Source organism: Octopus bimaculoides, chromosome 17, assembly GCF_001194135.2.
Source record: "Octopus bimaculoides isolate UCB-OBI-ISO-001 chromosome 17, ASM119413v2, whole genome shotgun sequence".
Classification (NCBI taxonomy): Eukaryota; Metazoa; Mollusca; class Cephalopoda; order Octopoda; family Octopodidae; genus Octopus; species Octopus bimaculoides.
In genome coordinates, this window is record NC_068997.1 from 8,113,299 (window position 1) to 8,135,097 (window position 21,799).

Consider the following 21,799-nt stretch of genomic DNA (forward strand, 5'->3'; position numbering starts at 1 on the left):
ATGGCATCTGATGTGACCTTTTAAACCAGACAATGTTTTAAAAAGACAACAACACAGATTGAATCTCCGATTGGGACCACCAAATCCTTTGTGCAGGTCGTTCAACTAAAGCTGAACACTCATACATCATCTTTGACAAAAGAGTCCATTATTTGGCAGGAACTTAGTGAGTTTTTGTCTGAAGTTATCATGCTCTTCCAGACTCAATTCACCAATAATTCATTGCCTTTCGTGCTCAAAATTGCTTTAGGTGTTTATTGATCCTTTGAATAGTCAGTATTGATCACCTTGCTGATCCCTAATCTATACCATATAGAGAAAGAAAGAGTAAGGGCTATCAACTGATCATGGATAGAAGATCTTTGTAAAAAGACATTTGCAACAGATTAAAAGTTGGGCAACAAAGTAAAATTGTTCTAATATACTAAAGAATTAAACTACTCAACATTGTGAACTCTGGATTCACCACAGATAGAGCTCTGCTATTGCCACCAGTAAGAGTTCCAATTAGGAAGAGTGTCAAACAAGGAGATACCACCTCTCCAAAGCTCTTTGTGACATGTCTAGAAATGGTCATTAAAGGGATTGACTGAAGAGTTGGCATGAAAATAAACATTGAAATACTAACACACCGCCAATTTGCAGAAGACACTGTGCTCATTGCCAAAACCACAGATCAGCTGTAGACCATGCTAACAAAACTGGACAGCCATAGCTCAGCAGAAGGCCTTAAAATGAAATACATGAAAACAAAATACATGTGGTCTGAAGACATAGCACAAGGTTAAATAAAGGTGGGAAGCAATGAAATCAAGGAGGCAAAGGAGTACATCTACTTAGGGCACACAGTGAAGAGAGTATGGGTGGGACAGAAGGTATTTACCTTAATAAAAGATGAGCTCAAAATAAAATTGGACAAGACCATAAGTGCCAGGCTCTTCAATAGCATGGCCCTTTGCATTGTAGCCAAACAATGTTTCTTCCTCACTTGCATATAATGTGATTCTTAGTATAAAAAATGTAACAACTAGATTTTTTACTCTGTCTTCGTCAATTTCAAGCCCTTTGCCCTAACGCTTTTAACTGGGATCAGTTTAGCTTTGTGAATTTTAGGGGGTCATCAGAACTTGCAATTCTAATTTGGGCCCTTGACATCATGGTGCTTCTCATAAGTTCTTACAATAATAAGTGCATATCTATGAAAGTGCATATCTATGAAAGTGCATATCTATGAAAGTGCATATCTATGAAAGTGCATATCTATGAAAGTGCATATAGTTCAAAACTTCCTCAGGGGTACTCACAATCATCATTATCATTTAATGTCCACCTTCCAAATGAAAGGAAATGATTATAACAGGGATTGAAATTGTGATGTGGACTCATCTCACCAGGAATTTACTTTAATATCATATTACTCACCTCTTAATACTAGTATCAATATTTCTTTTTATAAAGTTGCAAATGTGTAGGAAATGAATATAATTGATTGATGGTTTGTAGTATGTTAGTAAGGTAAACACCTTATCAACCTTTGAATACTGAAAGGTAGCGCAGTTTCACAAGAAACAAATTGGTGTTCTAACATGGGAGAGATTTATTACTCATGTTTAGCATCAGGAAACAAATTCTAAACACCAGTCCTTAAAATCCTTCATGGGCTTAAGAAAACTGAGAAGACTTACAGCTTACTTACCATTTTGTACAAGTTTTCAATATTTTTGTCGGTTAATAATTCTTTCAAGCTAACTCCATATTCCATGAAAAATTTCACAAAGTCAACACGGTCTTCACGAAGTGCAAATAACAAAGAATCAACCCACTTTTCAGGCTAGCAAGAACAGGAAAAAAAAACAGTAAATTCCATGGTTGTACTTTGAAAAGTATTACAAGAGTCATATAAATTGATCAAACTATTAATATTGTCTTAGGTATAAGTACTTGGAGAAGTATTAAACATCTTCTTGATGTTCCTATTATAACTATCATTAAAACATTTCCATCTAGATAAAGAATGTAGGAGATATGGACAAAGTTCATTAATTGTTTTGTAGTAAAATACCTAAACCTCCAGGTCTTAATGTATGAACAACTAGCTGAATGGATTGGATTGTAAACAATCAACAAAGAGGCTAGTAGCATACACCTTGATTGCAATGTGATATCATATCTTATGACAAGGACACTCGACTGTTAATTGGCACCATTCAATTTGGTATAAACATATATATTGCAGGAACAAAACTTTTATTGCAGTCTAGAGTAAATTGCATTGATCATTTGATGAGTAATTCAAAAGATTGCAGTACTGAGTTCAACTATTGTAGGAAAAGCTGTTTGCAGTAAACCAGTGGTCTATCCAAAAGGCAATTATCTTTCATCTACATAACACTACAAAACCAGAGATAATCTCTAAGTCTTGTGACTCAGGTTTTAAAATAAAGTAAGAATGGGAGATATGGAGAAAGAATCATGGGTAAGAAAAGCAGACAAACAGGGCTACTTCTAAAATATTAATTACTAAAATTTTATATAAACAAGAGTTAAAATATATATTTTTACTGATGTAATATTACTGTTATTCCTCCAAGGGATAAAAATCAATTTTTTACTAACAAAATAATAAGCAAATATATTATCTTACTGGCCAGTAAGTCCCGTCTGTAAATATTTCACTCTTTGCAATATCAATTCTGTTCCACTCCAATGCAAGTCTCAAATTTTCTAATTCGTTGTTGTTTGCTGTGATAAAAAAAATTTCATAACAATCAGTTGATAAAATGTTTTTGCTAATCATCATCATCACCATTTAACGCAATATTCATGACAAATATGGTATTTTGAAATTTGTAACATGTCTTCATTTTCTTACTGTTAAAGAAAAGCATTTAGATAGTTAGTTACATCTCTGCACCTTTCAAGTTGAAATCCTTTCTGGTGTTTGTTTTTTATTCACCATTCTAGCTTGATAAATTAAGTAATGACTATAGCTTTTCTTCTTCATAAAGTGGCTCAGTGATCCCATCTAAGAAATCATTATCATCATCATCATTATTTTGGTTTGATTCAGCTTCAGCCTTATTCCTGGTAGGATTTATGTGGGTAGCAGGTTACTACCTGTAACCTTAAGTATTCACAAGCTTTTAGTAGTCTTTCTAGTGCTTAGAACCCTCCTGATAACCCTTGTTGTCCCTAAGAGACGAACTTTTTGTAGGAGCTTTACAGAGTGTTCTATTCCAATCTCCTTCAGCCATTTGTCTATATTATCATTATTATTGTTATTATTATACACACAACAGATTAGACTGTTGGAAAAGAAAAATTCCTCGGAATTAGAATAGACATAAAACCTAGATTAGTACAGCTCCAGAAAACAGTGTTATTAGGGACACCTAGGATACTTAGGGGGGTTTTTGGCTTCTAAGGTTACTTGTTGTAGCCCAATGTTAGGAATGTTTCTTTTTCATCATCATCCTCGTCATCATCATCATCATCATCATCATCGTCGTCGTCGTCGTCGTCATCATCATCATCATCATCATCATCATCATCATCATTATGCTTGCAGGGGAACAAAACCGTCATGCATGCAATAATTCAGCCTCCATGCATTAGAGAACTGTAGGATTATGTGGAGCAGCTGTTGTCGCATGTAAGATGAATTCAACTGTCCACCGAGTGTATAGTGAAGATCAACACACCACCTTCCCTTAGCAGAGACAGAAGTCAGATCTTTCTCAGCTTAGTAGCTATGAAAACAGAGGTGAAGAAGCTGTGTGGTGGAGTCATCTGAAAGGTTTGAAAACAAGCACTTTCCTATCTGGCCAAGCCCTCATCAATTTTTTCAAATATCATTTTAAGAGAAAGGTGAGGGTAGAGAGGGAGGTGCTGCCCTCTAGTGTGTTGACGGTGGCAAGACTGGTGAGACTGAACGGATCTGCTCTGAATATGCTTTTCTAAGCAGGAGGAAAGGTACTGGAAGAAGGCATTTTCCCAAGTCTTAAGAATGGCAGAATAATCTGGGATTTTGTGTAGGATTCACCCCAGATTATTCTAAGTGTGGGATTCTAAGTGTGGGATTTACCCCTGGATTACCCTAAGTGGTCTGTCCCACTATTGGGGATTCTATTTATTTATTTATTATTTATTTCTCTACTTTCTATTATATATCCTCTGTTATATATCCTTTAATGTAGTAATATCTCCCCTTGATCGATGTTAACCCCACCTGTTTTGTAATGCTTGTTTTGTTGTGTATCTTTTTGCGTGCTGCAACTCATTCTTCGATATTATCCTCCATATCTGGTGCCCTTGTCACCAAAAGTAGAACTCATTATCATTATTATTATTATTATTATTATTATTATTATTATCATTATTATTTTGTCCACAAGGCTGTGAGCTGGCAGAATCGTTAACATAGTGGACGAAATGCTTAACAGTATTTCACATTCACCCATTGCTACATTTTGAGTTCAAATTCCACTAAGGTCGACTTTGCTTTTCATCCTTTCAGGGTCAATGAATTAAGTGCCAGTGAAGCACTAGGGTCAAGGGAATCAATTCATCCCCTCCCACAAAAATTTGTGGCAAAATTTGAAGCTTATTTTGCCTTTCATCTTTTCAGGATCGATGAAATAAGTATCAATCACACCAAATTGTTCTTATTATTTAGTATCTCTTTACAGGCTAGAATCTATTACTGTCTAGACAAGGGGAATTTGTGAGTTAAATGATTGCAACACAGACAAAGTGGTAACAACATACAATTTGCTGACCTTTCAGAAGCTTTTCCAGAAACTCTATTGATACAGCCATTTGATCCCTAATTCATGAAGCTCAATTAAGCTTCAATATGTCCCCACCAAGCTTACTGGAAAATATAAAACAAATAATATTAATCGTTGACTAATATTATTTTTCTTTCCCTGTACGTTTCATTCTACTTTAGGTTTTTAACAGTTCTTGCTATTAATATGTTTCCCCTTCTTAATTATTGTAATAATTAATCTACTTTAATATTAAATCTAATGAAAGCCAAACTCATTGGCAAATATTCTTTTCTACTCTAGGCACAAGGCCCAAAAATTTGGGGGAGGGGGCAAGTCAATTAGATCAACTCCAGTACGCAACTGGTACTTAATTTATCGACCCCGAAAGGAAGAAAGGCAAAGTCGACCTTGATGGAATTTGAACTCAGAATGTAACGGCAGACGAAATACTGCTAAGCATTTTGCCCAGCGTGCTAATGATTCTGCCAGCTCGCTGCCTTCTCATTGGAAAATATTATAAAAATGCTGAAGATTCAATTTTAAAAATATTTCTAACCTTTGAACACAGCCTTCAAGATTGTTACATCAAAGTCTTCAGCTGAATCTATTTCAAAAATAGTTATTAGGTTTGGTTTATTAACGGAATCCAACACAAGATTAACCAATGGTTCTACCTGTTCATTTTTTCCAAATCCTTTAGTAATTTTTTTTCTTATAACAACTTTCAGTTTCTTTAGTTGAGATCTAGAAAGATTATTTCAAAAAAAATTGTAAAAGTTTTAATAGTGAATAAAAGAAAGTTATATATAAAGAATAGTATAAGATCTACACTAATGTAACAATACAAGATATGTTAACTAGACTACTACCTTAGTGCCCTAATGATAAATAATGTTAACCAGGCTACACTATTAGTGACACAAATAACAAATGATGTTAGCTGAAGGATCTCATGGTTGACGGAACAGAGCTTAATTAAAGGAATAACGACACCACCCATAATTTTTACAGGACATCTAAGAATGATGAAAGAAATACATGAATAAATCGCCACTCATGTGTTGTTGTTAATCAATTCTTGGATATTGTAAATAGTTAACCTAGAAATTATAGTGTAGATAGGTCTGACAAGAACTGGAGTTGTCCTTAGAGATGTTATTCACAGTACCTCTGTCATATGGTGGCAGGCCTGTTTTGGAGAACCTCTTATGTATCAATCTGCTGGAAAACAATGGTGCTATGCATTGAAAATGCTGTGAATCAAGACATCATGTTATCCTCAAATTGATGACCTGATCTGAATGCTTGCAGCATTGTGGATTCTGTTAAAGGCAGAGAAAGATTAAGTACATCCAGAAAGATTAAGCTACATCCAGAGACAAGGTCCCCAAGCAGAACTGGTTAAATCTGAATTAGATTGGTACATATTTATCATTTATGTTTACAGGTTTTTTTAATGATATTTCATGTCATATACACTATTTGATAAAAGGAGAAAAATATAGACAAATCGAACAAGCTTCAGGCATTTTCTTATCTAAATTCAATACCCTTCCCAAGAAAATATGTGTCCTTGTATCAATATAAAAATCTCAATTCTGATTATCATAATGCCACAAAATTCAGTTCAACTCCAACTCTACGACTACTATTTCTAAAATTAAAGTATCAATTTCAGCAATAGGTGAGTTGCAAGCCAACAAGAGAGCTTTTACATTGTCACTCAAATTGTTTGAAATAGAAGCCAAATAATCCCTCAAAACACACTATTTTAAAAAAAATGTTGGCTCATACATGAATTGGATAATGTAGTCTCATACAAGGATATCTAGAAAACTTTTGCCCAACTGTTTCCTTGATTAGGGCTGACAGGAACTTAACCAATGTCATCACCACAACAAACAACAACAATTATCATTCTATCAAAATGAAGAACAAACCTATAAGTTTTATCTTCAAGCATTTTTTGATAAGCATAAGCCATGATGTCTGCAGCTCGACCAGATCCCTGAAAACAAAATGGAGATAATTAACTAATTTATTGAAATCAAATGATGAGATAAGAAATAATACCCAGGAATAAGCAAAGAGATTTAAAAATTACTCTTTAAACACACATATATGTATCATTCATTGTTTCCAAGAAAGATGTCGCCTTGAGAGTAGCAGCACTACACATGATGAATTTAATGTGAATTTAGCTGTAACACATGCAGGGAAGATAGACAGTGACCTTATCAGAACTATATTGTGGAAATAAAAAAGTAAAGTAGATAGAGTCAACTGTTGCTCTGGTATGAGACTGAACCAAACTGTTCTGCTACCAATTCCTTAGTTGTCCTTTGTAGATTGTTGAAATTGATTATTAAGTGATTAGGGGTCCAAACAGGACTGTTATGATGCAGGATGGATCTTTGTGTTGGTCAAATATGGGTCAGTCAGTGTTTATAGTTTGTTTCAAATTAACTCTTGATTTCTTTTAGGGTGTGTTTTAAATTTAGTGAAGGTATTGTTGATAATTTTTAGTAGGAAGAACAAGTCTTCTGTCTTGTTAAAAACAAAAGGTATTAGAGTTCTCTGGTTGAGAGCCACATGTCGGAGCCACAATGTTCTCTTAAGATGTTAATATTGGTGTCATACTTTGGCACAAGGCCAGAAATTTTGGGGCTGGGTTAAGTTAATTACAACCAAGATTTATTTTATCAACCCCATAAGGATGAAAGGCAAAGTGGATTTTGATAGAATTTGAACTCAGAATATAAAGACTGACAAAATTCTACTGAGCATTTCGCCCGGCATGCTAATGATTCTGTCAGCTTACTGCTAATGTCAAGAAAATAAATTACTATTCTTGCTCCAGTTTAGAGACAGACTTTTTAAACAACATTGGTTATAAAATATTCTGAGTTAAGTACATATAAAATCACTCGTCTAAGCAAAATAGTCATAAAATTTAAGCAGTTGACTAGAAAACCAATGACCAGGTAGATAATTAAATACAATATTTATATAAAATTCTGCACCAACAAAATACTCATATAGTCCTTCCATTTAGTTTTCTTAACCACAAGTTTCTTCAGATATTTAAACATTATAAACTGAATAAACTTCCAGTAACCTTATCTCAAGAATAGTCTATTTACTGACCTTTACTATTACAACTGGAATGTTGCGTGATATTGAATCACAAACTGACTTCAGAGTTCCAGGTCCACCTTCAACCATTATTACAACAGCTGGAATCTTAACCGTATTACTCCCTAAAATTACAACAAAACACAACTTGATTAAGGTATGAAATGTTTGATATAAGAAGTTAAACTTGAATCACCTGATTAAATTTTAAATATACCTGATTAAAGTATAAAGTATAACCTGATTGAGGTGCTAAATATACCTGATTTAGTATAAAATATATCTAATTAAGATATAAAATTTACTCAAATTAAGATATAACATTTGGCATCAGTAAAACCTTTCTGGTTTTCAGAAAACACAAAACTATAAAAGTTCTTCCATAAGGTGATTTGTTTTTATGAAGACATGAGGGTTAAAAGTTGTAGGTAGCTTGAAATGTGATGATTAGCAGTATTAATTTTATTCTGAACTAATTCAATTTAACTCTTGTTTACATAATCTATAGTTAACCTATTTGTTAACAAAAGCATTTCTATATAAAGCTTTTTATATAAACAAAATATATTTAGTATATTCATTATTATCATTGAATATTAAAAATTCAGTTAGAATAACTGGCATGCAGGAATGGTAAATCATTGTAGTTATTCCACTGAAATTTCTTACATGTTTACCTAACTTATGTTTCTTTATAATTCCTATTAACAAACGAAGCGTGTGTAATGGGGAAGAAATAATACCAATAAATTCTCCAACTTCCTGTTTTTATATAACTCTGCAAAAAAATATTTCCAGAATCTTCAACTCTAATATGTATGTTACATCACTGCAACAATGGCAGCATCTTCAGACTGGATTGTAATACTAGGATAAGCAAATGTGCTTCAAGAGAACAATTATGAAGATCATTTCTCAACACTTCATCTTACATCTTCCTGGGTTTATTCCTTTGGAAGGGTAGACCCAGGAAGACAGACAGACACACAGATAGATTTTCAACTGCTGGAAATAGATTTTAGATTTTTGTGAAATTGAGATATGGGGTTGTCTCTCATACTTATCATAAAAATAATACATTAAGGATTGAATAATAAAGAAGGGTATTTTTTCTTCAATACATAATTATTTCAATTTCTGCTATCCCTGCATTAAATCTGTTACCACTAAGTTAACAATTATCTATAATTTTAAAATAATTCAGGGAATTAGTCACTCAGATATATTATTCTCATGAAAAACAATATCTAATATTTAATACCTGGAGCATCAAAGATCTAATACTGAATACTCATGAAGGATAGAAAAATAAATATTTGTTACTGATTTATATTAGCTAATAATTATTTTGGCAAGTGCATGAGACAACTTCAGACATGTTTAGGCTTTGCTACAATCCATCAACAAAGCACAGACTTCCATATACATGGTACTAAGTGTTATTCTAGACTGGATGATGTAATTGTTTTGAGACAAATATATTAACAATATATTGTAATAATGTGGTTCTCTACTAAAAAGTAACATGATGAATGGTCAAATTTAACAAGGTGTCCTTAATATTTCATCTCTGCTCTTTATGTCAAGTTTAGATTTGTCTAACACCTTACCTTGGATTTTCTTTTTTTTAATAGTATTTTCCAACATTTTTCTGAACTCAATATCTTCATTAGAAATTTCAGTTGTGCCATTATCAACAAGGATAAAATGTGAATGATTAGGATCCAAAGCACACATGTTTTGGTGAGGTTCTTTTCCTATGTGATATTCTGCAGGCCAAGATCCCTAGAAACCAATTCAATATTTTATTAGTTACACTTCTTATCAGCAGCATTTTATCATTTATATAATCCTTACCATTATTGACCTCATATGAATCTTACAATAGTCATTTTCAGTAATACCTTCTGGATTCCAGTTAAAATCAAAATTCTCCACTAAATCTTAGTTTATTTTTTTCCCTTATCCTGTAATTATTTCTCTTTGTATGTTGGGTTCGCCAAATCACTAAAGTGTCAGAGGAAATGCCTTGTGGCATCTGTTCTAGCTCTTGACCTTCTGAGTTTAAATGCCACAGAAGTCAACGTTGCCATTCATCTTTCTGAAGTGTATAAAACAAAGAACCAGTTAAGTTGACTGTTCTTCCCCAGAAACTTCTAGCCTGATACCTATGTCAGATAATATTGAATTTATTATCATTCTTTAAACATATTTATTTAATTAACGGACTTCTAAAATTATTGAAGGAAAAAGAGAAAGAAACAATTCATGGATTGCTAATTTGACTCAGGAAATGACCCAACCAATTGTCATTGGCTATGGATAGGCCTGAAAATAAAACAGAGAAACTTCCTATGCAACTACTCATGGAACCAGGATGCTGTAGTATGTGACAAAAAACTTCTGCTATATAACCACTCACAACACTTCTACTGGATCCTCTCAAATAAGGAGTTAAATAGGCTAAGTTGATGATGTATCTATTCTTGACTATTAAGGAAACTACCAGCAGTAGATTGAACTCATATCCATGTTCACCTTATCCATTTAGCCAGTTTATTTTTATAATTCAAGTAAAGTAGAAAAATGAAACACAGAAGTCAAGAACCTTAAATATTCACAGAGATGTGAGTTCGAGTCTCATGGCTGGCCAGTAACGTATTTTTCTGCAATAAATGGATAATTTATCCTGATCTCGCTATTTATAGCATTATCACTCGTTTGAGAAATAAATTTATTTCTGTATCTTAAATATATCATTTCTTTTGTCACACAATTAGCAATTGTATCTTAAATGGAAATTATATGACTTTTTCTGAACCCTTTGACACAATCTAATATTTAAACTCTTTAATCTTTATACTTTAATACGGATTTCAAATTTTGTCACAAAGCTAGCAATTTCAGGAGATGAGGTAAGTCAATTACATTGACCCCAGAGCTAAACTGGTGCTTATTTTAACAATCCCAAAAGGATGAAAGGTGAAGCCAACCTTGGCAGAATTTGAACTCAGAACATGAAGATAGAAGAAATGTCAAGTGTTTCACCCAGTACACTAACAATTCTGCTAACTTCCCATCTTTACTTTAATCCTTAATATTACAATTTTACAAATCTATATTATAATGCTAGAAATCAATGTTCAATATTAATATATAGAGGAGTGATAAAATTATTAGTTTAGAATGAAAAGCAAAAAAGAGAGAGAGAGAAAATAGCTTAAAATTAACAGAAATTCACATCGTCATTTTCTAAGGACTCCTTGTTTTGTACACAGTTCCATAATGCAATACTAATTGTCACCACTTTATTATTGCCAATACAATTGTCATGTATAGCTTTGCCAATATATTTCACAACACCAGCATGTAAACCTGCACTTATGACCCAGGCACCTGTAAAACAAACAATCAGTAATTATATTCAAATATTGACTTTTTTTAAGTTGTTAAAAAGAACAGAAACTGTTATTCTTTATTACATTAATGAAAGAATACCTCATTCTTTTTCCCTGGGTATTCTAGTAAAGTGTGTGGTTTTGTAACAGGTTCATTAAAAAGTAATGTCTTACAGAACTTATAGTGATTAAGAATTAAGACAATCTCTGTGAAATATAGCCTTGACCACATGAGCATAATAATAAAAGAAAACTTGTGAGTTGAGTCACAACCCGAGTAAATATTGTCAGATAAAATTAATTATACTAGCAGAAAGACCAAACCTTCAGGCTTAACATCTGTTTTATCTTTTATGTTAGTATAGGTGTTAAATGGTAGTTTACTTAAAGTAGGATTTTTATGGCTGACTGCTTATTCTATCACCCACCCGTATCAATTTTTCAGATAGAGAATATTATTTTTTATTATTTTGTTTATTTATTCCAGAGGGTTTCAAAAATGCAGAGCTAGTGGACAATTTGTTGCGGAGAAATATCAACAAAAGTAACTGGTTTCAGTCAAGTTTCAAACTGTAATTTTAATAATTGCAGCTAAGAGCAGGTTGTGAACGTTTACATAGACACATGTACATATGTGCACACACACACACACAAACATACATCCCACCACACACAGATATACATAAATATACACACATATATATGTGTGTGTGTGTGTGTGTGTGTGTGTGTGTGTGTGTATATACTGAATCACAAAAGAAACGTCGCACTGTAAAAGATTAATAAATAGAAAGTTAGACAGACAGATAAACAGAAAGATATCCAACATATGTATGTATGGATGAGTGTCTATGTATATACACAACATTTCATTTCAGTTCATTGTTTTCTTTATTTTCTTTGTATTCTTAATATTAAGCCATTATTATGTGCTTTGTATTTGCCATGTCCTTCATTTGTCAACAGGGTGAAGAATATGTTGTCGTTACCATCATCATTATTGTCATCATCATCATCCTCATCAAAATCATCATTATTTTTATCCCAGATGAAAATTTATATGCTTACCTGTACTCCTTGCAGCTTTGACTAAGCCATGCCCAAAAGCTTCTTTACAATGTGGTGTCAACTGGAATCTCTTTCTTCCTCCACTCACAGAAATGAATAACTTAGGCAATGGTAAATTCCATTGAACTGTTATCAGATCAATAATAGTTTCCATTGGAGTTTCATAATCCACACGTACAAACTGTGTGTGAGAAATAATGATATATGATCAACATGTTTAAATATATTTTCACAATTGACACAATGGAAAGGAACATAAACACACCAGCATCAGTTGTCAAGCGATGTTGCGAGGGGTGGGGGGATTCACACACACACACACGCACGCACGCACACACGCACGCATGCACACACACACACACACACACACACACACACACATATATACGACAGGCTTCTTTCAGTTTTCGTCTACCAAATCCACTCACAAGGCTTTGGTCAGCCTGAGGCTATAGTAGAAAACACTTGCCCAAGGTGCCATGCAGTGGGACTGAAACCAGAACCATGTGGCTGGTAAGCAGGTTACTTACTACACAGCTACCTGAGCAACCAATTCAAAAAGTAATAGCTTACTAAACCAATAAAGAAAATAGTAACTGATTCTATCAACATCATAAATAGCAGTTGGGTTTATTCATTAAAAAATATTCATTAACTCAACCACAAATAGAATTTAGGGTAATTAGTGGTATTCTGCATCTCAAAGTTTGTAATACAAGTAATTCAAATCGAGAATAATTTTGATTGAAAATGATAGCTTTTTTCTCTTTTCAATATGAAAAATTGTATTCTATTCTAGTATGAAATATAATAGTTGTCTCTGTATACTGTACAAAGTACAACCCAGTTGTTCCAGTATGGAAAAAAAATATCTAAGCCTAAACATAAACAAAATATATAATTTTACTGTTATACAAAGTCACTGATGAAATGACAAACTACACATTGAAATACAATTTACACAAACAGAAATTATCAATAAAATAAGTATCAAAAATAATTACCTTTGCAATTTTCTGCCCATATCCTACAAACTTCACATCACCAAATGCATCAGTACAGAATTCTGATGTAGAACTCTGACAATCACTTTACAGACAAATAGAAAGAAGATGAATAGTTGAGGTAATGACATGGTAGGGAAAGTGGAAAATAGTAAATAGCAGAATCAAGGAATAAAAAAACAACCACATCTAAAAATACAAATATTCACAAATAAAGGTTCACACAAATCCATACCCAAAAATTGACAAATATCTTTTAATTTAGTTTGAGTAAAATAATGATTAATTTAAAATAAACTGAGAAGGGAAAAAATGAAAAAGATACTTTGCTATCATAAATAAATGAAGAAAATGGGGTACACCATGGAATAATGATTACACATCTGGGATGTGTTGCTGTTACACATACAGATATCATAAGACCACATGCAGAAAGAAAAAAAAAAATTACTCAATTGACTGGCATGAAGTCACTTACCAAATAGGATTCAAACTCTGAATATGTGAAGAGTTTTAAATAAAATACTTTGGCTCAGGTCTCGTACAATTTGTCCTCAAGAAGGCATTAGCACTAGTCATCATGATGGAAATGGTGAGACGTAGAATTTCTTCTATTCCTCTTCATTTTGGTTATGAATGCAGCATTAGGAGATGCAAGAAATTGTATATGAATAACGATGGTCAGATGATAAGATGTGTTTCCACTCCCATGAGCACTTTCATAGATGACATCATTGTCATTGTGGAAACAAGGAAAGAAGCAAAAAATTCTCTGAGCCTGATTAGATGAGTTGTTTGAATGAATACTGAAGTATGGATGGAAGCCAATGCACACGGACAGTATGAGAGGTATCTGAGCAAAGGAAACCATCTTAGATCATGCTGTGGATAGAGGAGCATGCCAAACTACAATTGCTCCTGAGAATGGGGTATGCTATGCTTCTATCCATGACCAATATTAGATAGTGGAATTGAGTGATTGTACTAATTGTTATCCGTGTGAAGTCTACACATCATTGGTGTGTATTCTGGAACCATGCAAATCATACTTTGCAAAGTAATGCTTGATGGTAGAATCAATGTTTGAGAACCTTTACTGATGCACTTAGTGTGTGAATATGAGTGACAGAAAAAAAAAAAATATGGAAAAGAGGGGATAAACAGAAAGTATAATATATGTATTAAATGGTTTTATTAAGAAAGTAGTATATGAAAAGAGGAATAGTAACAGATACATGCACAGAAGCAGTTATATTCTGCTTACTAATTCAATTTAAATATTGGTTTCTAAATAAAATGTCATGCTTAAATGGCAGTACACTTTATTTACAAATAATGTAGATTGAAATAAAGTACAACTATATTAGCTTGAATCTGATCACATGTTTCTGGTTACAATTTTATTGAATTGGAGAGATCAAAAGAGAATGTTAATTTCAAGAAAGTTGAACCAAGATGTGAAAGAAGAGTAATAAATGCAACAAGTTAGTCCAGCACTCTATCTCTTCTGAAATTCAATAAACTTCATACAAATTGCTTGCAGCGAATAATTCAATTCTCTTTGTTAAGTGTTATTGAAACTGGCTTTATATGGGAGAGATTGCTAAAGTAGTGAGTTAAAACTTACATCAATGTTTATCATTATTTTTGGTCAGTATTTAATCTACAAATCATTTTCATTTAATGGTTTGTAGATTAAACACTGATAAAACTCTTATTTAATTCCAATTTATTTAAATCTGTTGTTAATAAATAAGATAGCTATGGATGTCACAAAGTCTAAATTAGTTTGCCAATACAATTTTGCATGTTTAAGCTATCAATGTTATAATAGTCTTAAGATTGATCAGCTTTGCCCAAATTATAGACTTCTGATTTTCATCATTCTGTCATTGAATCAATATTACTAGATAACTTGCATTTATTTTGAAGAGTAGAGATGATTTCTATATTCTTCCTTCTTCCCAAAATTGTCCAAATACTGAAGCAAAAAAATGAATTTTTCAATTCCTTTGAAGAACAGAGAATATAAGAAATTTAGTTTAATGTAAAAAGTATCATTTGAAATGACAATATACTTACGCATTATCAGGTATTGGGGGAAGATTAGAATTTGTTTCTCCTATCTGGAAAATAAATGATGAAATAATATTGGATGTTACAAGGAATAAGGAATTTAGAAATGTGTAACTCAAATCAGTGAAAGAAAGTCTGTGATATTTGTAGTGCAATTATACAGTGATAAAGACATATTTGGGTGTACAAAATTGGAATATAGCTGCAATTGTTTAGTGGAAATAATCCAAGCCACATTAAGAATGAAACACATTTTTTTTTTTGTGCTAACTTGTGCATGTGATGTTAATGCATGACATATGGTACCACATGAGAAATGGTGGTATCAAGAGCAGAGTAAGGCCAAATAAGAGACATAAGAGACATGAGAAAAAGTGGTGAATTCAGATTAGAGTTTACCAAATTAAATGGTGCATGATCAAGATAAATGGTGATTAGAAATACAACAAACCGACTCAGCATTTTTTAGTGTATAAAAACAGGTGTTTAAGCAACAGTGGAGATTATGTTTAATACTAATCTGGTGTTTTTGAACTTGACATAATATTATAATTTTAAGGAAAGAGAAATACCAACTCCTGCAAACAGACGTTGAATCCAGGAATTGAAACTGAGAATTAAAACCAGGTCAATGTCTCAGTTCTTTAGCCCTTTTGTTACCGTATTTATTTTGAGATGCTCTTTTTCTTTCAATTACTTTGACTATAACAAAGAATTTAGTAAAATAACTTAGTTATCATTAAGCTGGTGTTAGGAACATAAATTGTGACTAAGGTTTGGTGGAAGATTTTAATTCAAAACTTATGAAAACAAGGCATTTGTACTCAGAACCAGAGCCGCTTTCAGCCGGGTTGGTAACAAAAGAGTTAAGAGCTTAATTCCCTGCATGAGAAGTTTAGGAACGTTCATCTAGTCTTTAAATTATTTATTTCCCTGTTAATGAAGTATCGCCATTCAACTTTCAGATTCCATTTTCTAGTTTTTCTTTCCTTCTCTCTTTTGTACATGCACATTTATTTCTGTATGTATTTTACTTATGTATATGTGCATGTGTGTGTGTATATATATATATATATGTGTGTGTGTGTGTGTGTGTGTGTGTGTGTGTGTGTGTGTGTGTGTGTGTGTGTGTGTGTATACATAGAGAGAGAGAGAGAGATGCATGTCTGTATGTATGCATATAATTCTTAAATAAGAATTCCATTGATCATGACTTCAAAGTTTCAGTCAGCTAAGTCCTCATCAGACTGCTTAATTAGCCAAAACTTGTTTGTATGTATGTATGTACAATGTGCTTCTAACAGTTTCCATCCACCAAATCTACTCACAAGGCTTTACAGATTATATAGTGTTGCTGTCATACAAACACATTAATGAAATTCCAAACTGCACATTTAAAGAATAATCAATAAAATAGACAATTTTAAAAGAATTACTCTGATTTCTTCACTACTTGGTAACTTTTGTAGATCGTTTCTATTTCTCTCGTGTGCTTGATCATTACTTCGAGGATTTGATTTTACTAAGCTGAAATCAGTAAATGATAGAATTCAAGATTTATAAAATGAATTTGTCATGATGAACCTAGAGTCTAATATTTCAGTCTTTATCTTTTGTTTGAGAGTGAGAAATAGAAGGAAGGTTGTGTTTTTGCTGAAATGGAATCAAGAAAATGGAAGAGGAATTAAAGTTGAAGAAAAGATGTGGGAGGTGTGTATTTCCAGAGAGAGAGAGCAATGCAATGACTTGGTCAGATGTCAAAGGTGAGAGGTGAACAAAGAGTAAAAGAAGCTAGAAAATTTAGACAGAAGTCAGAAAGAGACAATTTCTCAATAATAACAATAATAACAATAATAATAATAATAATAATAATAATAATAATAGATAGGTAGTCATGATGGGCTTAATATACATGTACCTCAGTGTCACCTTGATGGCATACACTGCTCTCTCACTCAGTAATAATAACAATAACAATAATATTAATAATAATCCTTTCTATTGTAAGCACAAGGCCTGAAATTTGGGGGAGGGTGTGAGTCAATTACCTCAACCCCAGTACTCCATTGGTACTTATTTTATCAACCCCAAAAAGAAAAAAGGCAAAGGAGTCCTCAACAGAATTTGAACTCATGACATAAAGATGGACAAAATGTCACTAAGCATCTTGCCTGGTGTGCTAACAATTCTGCCAACTCATAATAACAGTAAAGTTCATCTGTCATTGTCGATGATGATAAAGGACATCAGGTGGGAGAAGCTAGGTCACAATGCATCTGGCTGTGGTCAGTCAGGCCAATGCATGCTCAGAAGGTTCTCCTGCGGGTCAAGCACTGGTGGTCTGCTAGGAATGAAGGCAAAGAATTAGCTCTGGACTTGCACTTCTCACATTTTCTTTACATTCATATGATCCTGTTTTGTTTGTAAGAAGTGGCACTTCTGTTGGTGTCGCTACCTATGCCAGGCATGGTGATCCTGTGCTTGCATTTGCCAGACGTCAGGGCTGATCTGAAAGCACTTTAGTGAGGCTTTCAGAGGATCTTTGAAGCACTTTTTCTGCCCACCTTGTTTGTACTTGCCTTCTGCCAATTCAATATAGAACAGTCTTTTGGTTAGCTGTATGACAACCACTCAAACAAGGTGGCTACCAACCTAACCTGTGCTCTCCTCAGTAATGTGTATTTATGTACATACATACATACATATATATATATGACTGACCACTAAATCCACATGTTTTTTTTTTTCTCTCTCTGTTTATTTCCTCGTGTTCCTTTTTGTTGAAGAGCATAGGCTCGAAACATAAAAGACTTTCTCACTTTCCCGAGAGTCAAACTCCTACACCTTCTTGTTGTTTATACATCTGTCTTCACACACACATACACACACACACATTACACACATACACAAAGAGGTTCAACAACTAATCATCAGACTGAAATATGAATTGTGCTTGATCTGCTTGATTAAAACCTTTAAGGTGGTGCCAAAGCATGACGGTGGCTCAATGGTTGAAACCAGTAAAATCTGTTCCTCATTAAAATGCGATATGTTTTGTCAATATTATTAATGTTATGACTGTTTTGAGGCTGATAAGTTTGCAGGAATGATGCATTGCTATACTAAATGCCAGCTGTTTCAATTCCTCTCCAACTGAAAATGATATAAGCCTTTCTACTTTAAGCACAAAGTCTGAAATTTTGAGGGAAAGGGGATAACTCAATTACATTGCACCCAATATTCAACTGGTACTTATTTCCTCAACCTCAAAAGGACGAAAGACAAAGTTGACCTCAGCAGAATCTGAAGTCAGAAAATAAAGTTGGAAGAAATGCCACTAAGCATTTTCTTTGATTCTTCCAGCTCATCACCTTACTGAAAATAAAATAATACAAATGGTATTACTAAAAAAATTTTGTTTGTGAAATTGAAGGAAATAATATATATTTTAATTTCTTTAAGGACCAGGTAATGCAAGGTTAGAAGCTTTGTTTCATTTCTAAATCTTAAGTGAAATGTGCTGTTTGGAAATGATTTACATATGTCATCAAATTTAAGAACATATCTGTTGCATTACCTCAATTTTATGTGATGTCTCATCCATAGCTTCATTTCATTCTGCAAAATAAAAGAAACAATAGTAAATATTAGAGCAAATGATGAAGTTAAAACTTCCAACTTTTGACATTAATGCAGTAACACTATAGGTTAATGGAATACGTGTAGTTTCTTGCAGAGCATCAACAGGAAGACTGAACTATCTAAACAACAACTATGACAATAGACACACATTTTGTACTTACATTTCTCTTCTTTTCATCATCAATAACTTTCTTTTTATCATCTCCATCATCGTTGTTGGTAGTCATTGCTTTCTCTTCAATATTTTATGTTCCTATAATCTGAAAATAAAATAATATTTTGAATAAACGAGAATTAAAAAAAAATGAACTCAAATTTAATAGTAATTTCTGATTTGATATTTCGTAAATTCTTTTTTTTTTTTTATTATTATTTTTCTTCATCTGCTAATGTACACATAAAAACACACATTTCGTGTGGAGTGAAAATTTCCAAAGAGAAGCTAGACATTGACTCCAGTACTTGACCAGCATTTATTTTATCAATACCGAAAGAATGAAAGACAAAGTGAACTTCAATGGGATTTGAACCCAGAACGTAAATTCAGATGAAATACTGGTTAGCATTTAGTCCAGCGTGTTAATGATTCTACCAGCATGCACCTTGTGTGTGCCTTTTGACTATAAAGCCATACCTACAACCGTGGGAAGGCACACGTGTGCATACACACATAATACATACATATATATATATATATATATATATATATATGCATCATGTGTGTATGTCTGTGTGTGTGTGCATGCGTTTGTGTGTGTTTCTGTATGTGCGTACTCAAGAGGTATTTGATGACATATTTAGTTATTTAATAAAATGACTCTTATCTAGTACTCCTTGTACTTACTCTACCGGTCACTTTTAGTGAACTATTATGTTGCAGGGTCATAAAAAATCTAACATTGATTGTCAAGTGACAGCGGGGGTACACACACGCACGCACACCACACACACACAACACACATGCACAAAACATTTTCAGTTTCCGTCCACCAAATCCACTCACAAGGCTTTGGTCGGCCTGAGTCTATTGTAGAAGACACTTGCCCAAGGTGCCACGTAGTGAGAATGAACCCGGAACCATGTAGTTGTGAAGTAAACTTATGCACAGAAGCATTATTTCCGTCTGCTCGCTCAATTTAAGTTTACAATACTTTTTCAGTTATATCAAGGGAAATAACTCTCAAATCTTAACCAGTAAGATATATATTTCTTTTCATTTTTTGGGTTCCGTTTTCCGATTCTCTGATATCTTGATGTGCGGCTCCACCTTTGCTCTTCTGTCGGTCTGGATGTAAAGAGTTGTATATTACTCGCACAAATACATACATACACACACACATACACATTATATATACCAAAGCTTGGGTGTGTGTGTGTGTGTGTGTGTGTAAAGTTGATGAGAAAAAGTGTACACTCGAAATATGTATTCAAGAGGGCATTAGTTTAACACCATATTCTATTGATCTTTTTAATTTCAAATAAAATATATTTTAAAAAATCGAATGAAATTAACAATACAAGGACAATACAAATGAAGCGATGATCAGGCCACGCTCCGACCCCACAAGCCCCGATCTATCGGTGGTACCTTTTTTATTCGTTTTTTTTTCCGTCTATTCACACGGTTCCTTGCACGCACAACACTCGTGCAACATGCTTCCATCTCTTTTGGAACGTACACTCCGACAGACATCTCTTCTCCAGCCACACCTTCCTTTTCAAATGAAAAGTAAAAAATGATAGTAAATTGTGGCCAGAGATAAAGTTGCCTGTCTTAATTCCTTTTATCCTAGTCTTCCATACTACCTCTTTCGCTATTTCTACAACCGTAAGAAAACAATTCTTACCTTCGTTTGTTAAAACTGCCGGTGAGTCAATTTTTATAATTGACTCAGTCGACAGCTGTACTCTTCCTTCGCCGGACAATAGGTGTTCAGCATAAGCCCACATTTCAGATATCTCCGGATACTGAACAATAACGTGAGGGACGGTTTCCCTGTCTCCCCCGCATCTTGGACAGGTCGGCGACTGACGCTTACCGTGTCTTGCGAGCTTATCCCAAACGGGCAAGGTACCTCTGTAGCATTGCTAAGTTAAGGACTTTTGGAAGTTGTCCAACGTTCTCAACCCGAATGTACGGTGAAACAGGCTGTCCAGTTGAATAAACCCGAGACCTAGAGTCGCCCCCAGGCCATCGTCGCATTCAGATTCTACCAACCGACTATATAAAATCCGTGTGGAACCCCCACCGCTGGCGTTGCCCGAGCGCCGGAAAAGCAAGAGGGCCTTACGACACTGTTTATGCCATTCACTCGACCTCGGTCTACGAGAACACCAGGCTTCCTGTTCGCAAAAACGTTTGAACTCGGGCAACATTTGTCTGGCCAGCGGAGACCACACTCGTTCAATAACCAGGAGAATCCAGAGGTGCCTCAATCTCAACGCATACCTGCGCATCATTAACCAAGGCATCCCTAAACCTCCCTTTAAAGGCTTTTGACAGCAGACAGAGCGTTTCATAAGTGGCGACCTGCACTTCCACAAAAAGCGAAAGAGCTGTCTCTCCAAACTGATCAACCACGAATCCGGACAAGGCACGACGGTTAGGCGGTAGGTAATGACCGATGCGATAAACACATTGGCCACCTCTGCCCTCCCTTTCAGGGATAGCCACCGCCAAGACCAGGTCTTGACTACTGCAACC

The 21,799-nt window shown here is 34.0% G+C and overlaps 1 protein-coding gene across 3 annotated transcripts in view; it reads right to left on the reverse strand.

Moving 5' to 3' along the window:
- The window catches only part of LOC106876914 (transient receptor potential cation channel subfamily M member-like 2), a 55,562-nt gene that overhangs the window by 26,490 nt on the left and 7,273 nt on the right, over positions 1–21,799 (reverse strand). For 2 of the 3 annotated variants that reach the window (XM_014925663.2, XM_014925665.2), the window contains exons 2-14: positions 19,257–19,355; positions 19,031–19,071; positions 16,890–16,980; positions 15,460–15,503; positions 13,378–13,462; positions 12,374–12,554; positions 11,149–11,303; positions 9,518–9,692; positions 7,920–8,032; positions 6,713–6,780; positions 5,329–5,516; positions 2,645–2,742; positions 1,697–1,831 (exon numbers count right to left, since the gene is read on the reverse strand). In XM_014925663.2, coding sequence (XP_014781149.1) covers positions 1,697–1,831; positions 2,645–2,742; positions 5,329–5,516; positions 6,713–6,780; positions 7,920–8,032; positions 9,518–9,692; positions 11,149–11,303; positions 12,374–12,554; positions 13,378–13,462; positions 15,460–15,503; positions 16,890–16,980; positions 19,031–19,071; positions 19,257–19,322 — 1,440 coding nt within the window. In that variant the 5' untranslated portion in view covers positions 19,323–19,355. Of the gene's footprint in view, positions 1–1,696; positions 1,832–2,644; positions 2,743–5,328; positions 5,517–6,712; positions 6,781–7,919; positions 8,033–9,517; positions 9,693–11,148; positions 11,304–12,373; positions 12,555–13,377; positions 13,463–15,459; positions 15,504–16,889; positions 16,981–19,030; positions 19,072–19,256; positions 19,356–20,098; positions 20,212–21,799 lie in introns of those variants that run through there. The other variant, XM_052974096.1, reaches the window with a different exon arrangement.